This window comes from Pholcus phalangioides, unplaced genomic scaffold (genome assembly GCF_987345545.1).
Source record: "Pholcus phalangioides strain wild (caught in Gottingen) unplaced genomic scaffold, Ppha-v1.0 ptg000015l_1, whole genome shotgun sequence".
In the NCBI taxonomy this organism is placed as follows: Eukaryota; Metazoa; Arthropoda; class Arachnida; order Araneae; family Pholcidae; genus Pholcus; species Pholcus phalangioides.
This window is the reverse complement of record NW_028301608.1, coordinates 46,226,891-46,235,754: the sequence shown is the minus strand read 5'-3', so window position 1 is coordinate 46,235,754 and position 8,864 is coordinate 46,226,891. Positions and strand designations below refer to the sequence as shown.

The following is an 8,864-nucleotide window of genomic DNA, read 5'->3' as shown; positions in this document are numbered from 1 at the left end:
AAATAGAGTTGACCATACACAAAAAAAAATGCAATTGAACAAGGGAAATATAAATCAGTATGCATTCACATCAAAAGGAAAAAAGAAGGGGAGAAAAAAGCAAATACACACACATGGTGATTAATATAGTGATGATACACAATGCACTGAAAAACAAAGAAAAAGTAATAAGAAAGTGAAAGATTCAAATAAACTACAACATAATATAAACATTAAACAAACAATATAACATAATTGAACTAATGGAGAACGAATATGCACATTTTTAATGCTGATCGATGCGCTACTAACCGGAGACGGTAATTAGTATAGATACATCCAATTCCATAATAAAATATATTGAAACGAAACGAGTCATAATTAATGAATATCATTATAAAATTTAAAACATGAAGATCACCATAAGAACATGAATAATACTTCACAATCGTAAACATGTATAAAATATTCTAAGGGTATAAAATTTGTGATATATAAAATTTAGAAAGCTTTCAAGTTTCTTAAAACCATTTGCATCGTAAAACATCCATATCACGATATATTCGTGCATTATCTGATTAAAAACGACAACATGACAATAATATTCTGGCTGAAGCAAATAAGTGAAATTCTAGTTCTTAAGGATTAAGTTCTAAATATGAGATATTATTTTAGTAACAAATATATATAAGATTTTTTGATTCGACGTTTAACCAATATTTATTCCAGTCATTGAAATATGGTTGAAGGAATCGATTTACGGCGCGTTACTTCACGAAGAGAGTCCGAAAGAAATAAAATTGTAAGTCGATTCTAAAACTCAGTTAAATGTCAGAAGAAAAAAAAATCAGCGAAAATAGAGGAATTGAGCTGCTTGAGAGAGTCCACCGTTAAAAAGAATAGAACTTCAATATACAGAAATTTCTATATAAAATATATATATTTCTATATAAATTTCTATTCTAAATTGGACAAAATTTGTGTATCATAACTATTTCTCTTTTCAACTAAACGAAATTTACTTCATCTGAAAAAAATAAAATAAAAAATTTGCACTCGAACGCAGGCCTAATATTGAAAATAAAGGTACCGTATCGATTCTTGATTTCCGAGACTTTTTAGGTCATCTTATTTTCAAATTTTGTTTTGACACGTAAAAAATTGTCAAAACATGGGATTTTTTGAATCATCAGATCTCAATAAGTTTCTATCTAGAATTTGCTTTGGTATAACAGACTCACAATTCGATTTTCACCAAATGACAATGTTCAAACATTTAAATGTTGACATATTCTCTCCAATTATTACTTTCTGGAGTGTTGATGCTAACAGATCTATATTTATATCACCTACAGAACTTTAATTCTTTCCAGACATTCTTCATGAAATACGCTGTGCAATTTTCAATGTTCACACAAAACGTTATTATAAATCCACCACCGCACACACAAATCGAAATATTATACTAAAATATGAACATAATACAGCACAATAATGATAATCAGTCAACAAGACAATATTTGGAAATCAAAGTGCGCGTGTGTATCGAATTTAATAAAAAATTACTTTTTATTTGGTTACCCTGTGCTTCAACCAATCAGAAAGTTAATTGTTAATCTGTCTCTTTCGAGCCCAAGAACAAAATTTCAATTTTTTTTCCAAAGTATATTATTGGCTTAGATACTTAAATTCAAAAAATCGTTGAAAATAAGGGGAAGAACTGCATATTAAGCGTAAAATGAGATTGTTTGTTTTTTATTTCGTGCCATTTTTTTTTTCATAAATGACGACGTATTGCATTGCAAATATTAAATACACCAGATATAATTATTGATTATCACGAAATTAATAGCAATTATTACAAATTACCAATTATGAATGTTTGAAGAAAATATGCATGTACAGGCTGTCACATAATGTTTTGGACAGATTTTCATTTTAAAAAAAAAGAAAATCATTAACAAAAATAAACAAATGAACGTACGATTAACGCCCTTACACTTGCCATTTGTTAAACCTGTCAATTCCTTCAAATTCCTTAAACTTCCCAATTTAAATCAGAGTTACATATATATTTTTTTTTCGGCACAAGAGAAAGAGTAATTAAAATTCTCACCGACAGGAAGCGTCACGTTAATGGAGTACATGAAATGCATCTCTAGATAATACAGCAAATATTCCAGTGGTTCCCAACCTTTTTTTCGACATGCCCCACCTAGGCATCTTGTAAAATTACTGATGTCCCCTTTAAAGCCTTGAAGAGACACACACGCGCGAAAGTAGGGGGGGGGGGGACGATCGAAAATGTAAAAAAAAAAATTTAAAACATTGAAGAAAAGTCTTTAAATGATGATAAAATTTTTATGAATTTGAAAACCTTTTTCAAAAATGAAAAATCAGAATTTCTTTGCTTTAAAGAGATTTATTTTCTGTGCTATCGCCAAACGCCAAATTAGCCTGTGTTGTTAGCCAATGTTCAACAACATTGACAAAGTCAAGTTCAAGTTGCCAAAAAAGTGATGGCCCGCGGACTGAAAAGGGCTCAAAAGTTGCCATTTTTGGGACACAATTGGAATGAACATTCCCAAGTGAAAACATGCTTGCTGCATAATCTTGGGACATTTCATCTATTTTGTTAACGTGGCTCTACCTATTTTTAATCCTTTTAATGTTTATGAGACAGCCTGTATAGTATAATCACGTTTTATCGAAAATGAAGTTGATGCTACAATGAATATGTGATAAACAAAAAAGGCTGTTGTAGAGGTGTCATCATGAAGAAATGATGACAATGTTCCAAGTTCTCTAGAAGTTCCGCTTGCGCCTGATCCTGCCAGTGCTGTCACGAAGAGTGCTCTTGAGAGCCCGAGCTTTGGGTATTTGGTTCTGTGTCTTGACGGTGAACGGACAATAATACTCAGTGTGAGCGTTGTCGCCCGTTGCACCGCAGGTGTCGCACTTGACCGCCCTGAGAATCGGACACACGACGTTACCCTGCGTATCTTTCAGTACGTGCGTGGAGTAGACCTCCTTCCTCTCGCCATTGCTTTTGCATAAGCTGCAGCAAAGTTTCTTGGGCATAGATGCCGGTTGCTTCCCGTTACGCGGGATCGAATACGCGTTCGGGATCTGACGCGGTCGCTGCTGCATCTTGGGAACAACCGACTTGACATCTGCGAAACCCGTGAAACGACCGCATGAATTCCAGCTGCAATGACCCGAGTAATTGTAGGCATCCATTTCCCTACTTGTAGGTGTTGGTGGCGGCGGCGGTGGTGGAGGTAATTGAACCGGTATTTGGGACATCATCGCCATGTCGATCCCTGCCGCATCCTCCCAGAAGAATGGTGACCAGTTATGGATGGATCTTCCTCGAGTTGTTGGAAAGTACGGTGGGTAGGAATCCACGGGATAGAACATAGAATCGTTTCGAGCTGATTGTTCGGCAGCTGCACCTGAAGCAGCGAAATAATAATAATATCAAAAAGTAGATCAATTCAATGAATTTTTCAACACTTTTCTAAGGTCGAAAATTATAGGAAAATATCGTAAATTAAGAGATAAAAAAATAGATATTAAATATATAACGCAAAATTATATATGATGCTTTTAAGACTATATGGAAGACGCCCATAAAAATTTCTCCCATGGGGGGCGCAATCATGACAGTAAAACAGGAAAACATTGAGATGGCAATATAATTAATGAATGGAATTCATTCCTAATGCGCAAGGGCATCTTGATTTTTGCACAAATGGGGGATAAAAAAATTTAATGGACCTTTTGCAATAGCATTTGTCAAATGAACTTTTTTTGTCATCCATAATCACAAGTGTGATCATGTGGAGCTACAATGCCAAACAAGTATAGTGGCCATACTTCGTTGAAAACCAAGGGTGCACAACCTTCGGCACTTGGTCCAAATGCGGTCCGCGAAAGGTGTTCAGGTGATAAAAAGTAACAATATGATCTATACATAGGCTGGCCATAACTCCGAGATTAAAATATGGAAAATCGGGATCCATACGATCCATCGCAAATTATCGACAAAAACATTGCCAAAGTTTAAGTTGCCAAAAAATGTCATGGCCCGCGGACTGAAGGGCTCAAAAGTTGCCATTTTTGGGGGACTACACAACTGGAATGAATTGGACCATGTTATTTTACTTTTATTCGCAATTAAATTGCAACTTTATTAGCAACATTCTTTGACTAATATTTTGACAACTGCAGAATTTTTACAACTTTGAATTTAAGTTCCGAAATTTTATGAATCACACCCCTCAACCATTGGCGATAGCTGATGAAAAAACTTCAAATATCTCCATTAACATTCTATTTAAAAATATGTGTGTATATTTTTTTTAATATTTTCATAGAGCCAAATTTACATGTCACCGACTGGCTCACCGTTGACAGCCTCTACAGTTGAAGGACCAGATACATATGTGATAAGTCTATTCCTGCTGCTCGCGGGAAAGAAACTGGAGCATATATAAGGTGGCCATATATGGTTTGTATACAGTGGAATACCGTTATAACGAACTCCGCAAGAGACCGTCGAAATCTCTTCGTTATAACGAAATTTCATTACAAAGGAATTCCGGGTTGTTTAAAAATGTCCCTACGTAAACTTATCGGGGGGATTAGAAAAATGTTCGTTAAAACGAGATTTTCATATTTATGGCTTCAGCGATTTCGGCTCAGTGATGATTGCTCACATAACCCTTGAACCCCCCCCCCCCTCCAAGAAGGCTGAATTTTGGAAAATCCCTTCTCAGGACTCTGTGCATTACAATACAAAAATACTGACCAAATTAATACGAACCCCCCCACCTCCCATGGAACGCCCTTATGACCCCCTTAGCGGTAGAATTTCCAAAAACCCTCTCATAGTCATGAAATACAACTTCAACTCAAACTGCATTGATGAGCTTCAGTGGTTTTGGATCGGAATGATTTCTCTATATATTCCCCCCCCCCCATAGGGGGGTTGAATTCAGAAAAACCCCTTCATCTTCTTTTCTAGCAAAGAAGATAAAGATGGATATATATGATATTGCTGAAGTAAGTTTATCTCAACTATGGTTCGTACGCGACTTATGACACGAAATATATGATACATGTTGGGACTTCATAACATAGCTACGGTCCAAAATTTAATTTTTTAGAAATCCACATTTGAGCTACATAAGGAATAAATTAATGCTTGATCTTTCTACATGCAATATCGGCAAAAAATATATTGAATAGCTTGAATACAGAAGTTATGATGCTTAATCTAAAAAATGATGTTATTTTAGACCATAGTTGTGTGAAATTTACGGTAATGAAGTATATGATGATAATTATCACTGATTATGATAATTATAATCAAATAAATATATTATTTCCGCATAGTTGTCAAACATTTTTTTTTTATTTTTGTGAATTACATTTTAATCAATTGCGAGTTGCAAAAGACATCTATTGCTCACGAGTGGCGATTTTGCCGCAATTTTAACGATTTATTTTTCATCGATAATTTCTTTGGCTATAAAATTTGCAACATTACTTCCCGTTGACAATATCTTTGGCTATAATTCGCAAATTCCCTTCAGCTATTTTTTGGCGATAACTGGCGATGGCTCGTATGGATCACGATTTCCCACTATTTCGCATCAAAGAAATTTAATCAGCCTTTTAATTACAACCCGCTACTTTTTTTATCGGAACACCTTTCGCGGACAGGTTGAAAACCCTTGTTGGCGGGAAGAGGGTTGTGCTCTGCTGGTCTACATAAAATGTGAATTTTCCTATTTTTGTATGTATATGATACCTCGCGAAATTTAAGACATTTTAATGAACCGAAAGTCGTTTTAAAACTTTTTTGTGATTGAAAGTATGCTATATAAAGCACACGGTTGCAGAGATATCCACGGTGCGAACAATTCGAGGCAGCCTTTATATACGGGGTGACCCATAAGCTCGACCTTTATCTCATCAACCGTCCGTCGTAGAGGCATAGTTTTAATTTAAAACATGTTCAAAAGCCACCAGTATGTAACATTTGAAATTGCTTGAGAGAAACCTTACAGTGTGCAATAAAATATGAAACCTAAATTTTTATACGGTCCCCTTGTCATTTAACTTCCAATTGGAAAGTTGTTGCACTGTGTCTCCCGAGGCCAACAGAAGAAAGTCTATGTTTCTTAGTGCTGAGATATATGAAGTCAAAAATCTGAGAAAATGAGGGAAAGGAGCGTTGTTCTGTAGTTTTTGCTGTTCTTTCCCCACTTATTTCCGATTTTTTTAATTCAAAATGGGGTCATTCAAGTATTACGTCAGCATAGAGGGGGTTTGAAGGTTTGCTTACATCATCAACCACCCCTTTTTGAAGATATGAAATATTCTAAGCTGCTGAAGAAATTTTGTTGACGGGGGGGGGGGGGGGGGGAGGTAAAAAATGGCTGAAAATGTCCTTACGTAATACTTGAATAGCCCCAATATATTTGCGGATATTGCACTTAAAACCTTTGAATTTTTTCTGTTTGCTTCAGAAGAGACAGCGCAACAACTTTCTAATTGGGTGTTAGAGGACAAGTGGTGCGTATAAAATTAAGATTTTTTTTTATATATTGTGAACTGGCACGGGGTAATTTTTGAACGCATTTTGAGCATTTTTTATATTGGAATCATACCTCTACGACGTACGGTTGACGAGATAAAGGCCGTATTAGCACTTACAAGGCACCCTGTGCTTAATGTAACGCTGTTGGGCTAACGTAATTTGATAAATTTCATAAATACAGTAGAACCTGGTTATAATGCTATTGCAAGGACGTAGAAGAAATATTATCATAGACAGGTTATCGTTGTAGACAATTAGAGTATTTGCGCTATTTCCCATTCAATAGGAATTCCAAAGAAAATATTGTTATAGGTAGGCTTATCGTTATAGACATCACCGTTTTTCACGGGTATCAGTAAAATAATTTTACGACCGAAATTGTATTTAATATTTCACGACATTCTTGGCCGATATCCTAGGCGAGCGCATCTTTTGAGTGAATTATGTGTAAACAAATTGCTCGGAAATTACCTCATAGGATTGATAAGACGTGAACTTATTTTTGTCCTAAATAATCTTTGAAAAATTAAACTGAAAAATGAGCGTTAATTTTTCAACAACGAAAATCTGCAATCAACTAATGATTTTCTTTTTCAACTGATCCTCATTTCATAAACATATAAATCATATCGCTACTTAGTATTCACTGCTTGTCCGATAAAAATTCTTTATATGAAGACATGGTATTTTTTCGGCCTGAAATATACTGAGAAATTGAATTTCCCGGACGTTAATGCCAAAACTGATATTTGGAAAGAAAAGTGATTCCCGGAGGAGGCAAATTTTATTACTATACTATTCTTTCCAAATATCAGTTTCGGCATTAACATCCACAAAATTCAATTTCTCAAAAATGTTTTATATTTCGTAAAACAGAAAATCCAAAAAATAAACTAAACAGCATTGAGAAACCATAGCACCTGGAGAGCATCGTCATAAGCAGTGCCGTAACTAGTCATTCCTGAGGGAGAATTTGCATTTAGGCCCCTTCTAGTTCATTCTTGGGCTCAGAGAGGCCCATTCTGGACCCCTCCCCACCCCCCTTTCAAGTAGGCCTGCACCTGCCTAGTTACGGCCATAGACTAAAGATATATTATTCTTACTCTGTGGTTACGGCGCTGATCGCAAGTATCGTTTTTCAATATTGAACAGTTTTAAGAAGTCATTGTTGCCCAAAATCATTGTTGTCCAAAACCATTGTTGTGAATATGATTGTTTGGAAATAACCATTGTTGATGAATTTTTCAACAAAGTCTTGAGAGAAATTAACGAAAACCATGGATAGAATTTTTTTTTAACGATTTATCAAATTGAAAAAAATATAATATCATGAACAAATGAATTAATAATAAAATCAATCCATTTTCAAGAATTATTATCATTAAAAAAACTAGTCGATCGAAACCGGGATAAATATGTTGGCCCTGGGCGAGCAACGTGTTTAGCCCGTGCGAGAAACGTGCATTATTTCCCTCCAACGGAATTTTCTGGATAACCAACATCAATTACATTACAAATTACATCAAATTTTGTTATTTTATATTATCCACGTTTCAAAAAAATTTAAATTAATTTAAAAAAATTTTCCCGGTCCGATATCAATCTGGAAAGGGCCAGTTGGATACACGGATAGTTTGTACACTCGTGATTACGAAACAGATCAATGACTTCCGTAGCCAATCACGCTGCACCTAATTGGTGTAAAATTTATTAATGAAATCGACACTCAACTGTTGCCAACCCATTTAATCGGAAATACTTTGTTAATGACTACAACAATGGAAAATTCGGCTCACTTACCCAGGAGTATGGCATTGAATACGCAATCTTATCGGTACAAGGAACACCAAAATATTATAAATTCATCTACATAAATTTTCTACTTAACGAAATATATTGTTTAATTACTCACGCATTGCCAAAGACATGGTCCGCAAGACGTCATTCAGGTGATCATCCGTAATACTTCCACTATGTGAAGAAAACATGCTTTGATAATCAGACATTGGAGCGACAGGGTTTCGTAATCTCGTCCACACTCAAGACTACGGTCCTTCGAAACGCAACACCAGGGTCACTATGACTTCTTCTCAAAGTCACTTTGAGAACGAATCTCGAAAGCCCCATCCGCAATAGACGTGGCGATTAGTCGCCAAGATGTTACCACGTCAGGTGTACGAAAGATAAGGGAATTTCTGGGGCACAACATGAAAATATAAACATGTTGAGACCAATGAAAAAAAGGGAGGGAGGGAGGGAGGGGGGGGAAGAGAAA

The 8,864-nt window shown here is 35.5% G+C and overlaps 1 protein-coding gene across 1 annotated transcript; it reads right to left on the bottom strand.

Moving 5' to 3' along the window:
• Window positions 1–957: 957 nt before the first annotated feature.
• nanos (RNA-binding protein nanos) lies at window positions 958–8,657 on the bottom strand. The gene is made up of 2 exons (XM_089245492.1): window positions 8,502–8,657; window positions 958–3,434 (listed from the first exon to the last, which is right to left on the bottom strand). Exons 1-2 carry the CDS (start codon window positions 8,593–8,595, stop codon window positions 2,785–2,787), a joined length of 744 nt encoding a protein of 247 aa, XP_089101618.1. The 5' UTR covers window positions 8,596–8,657; the 3' UTR covers window positions 958–2,784.
• Window positions 8,658–8,864: the final 207 nt, after the last annotated feature.

Coding starts and splice junctions, on each gene's coding strand:
- nanos (XM_089245492.1), bottom strand. CDS start 8,595: ATGTCTGATTATCAAAGCATGTTTTCTTCACATAGTGGAAGTATTACG. Junction 3,435..8,501: donor GACCATGTCTTTGGCAATGC/GTGAGTAATTAA, acceptor TCGCTGCTTCAG/GTGCAGCTGCCGAACAATCA.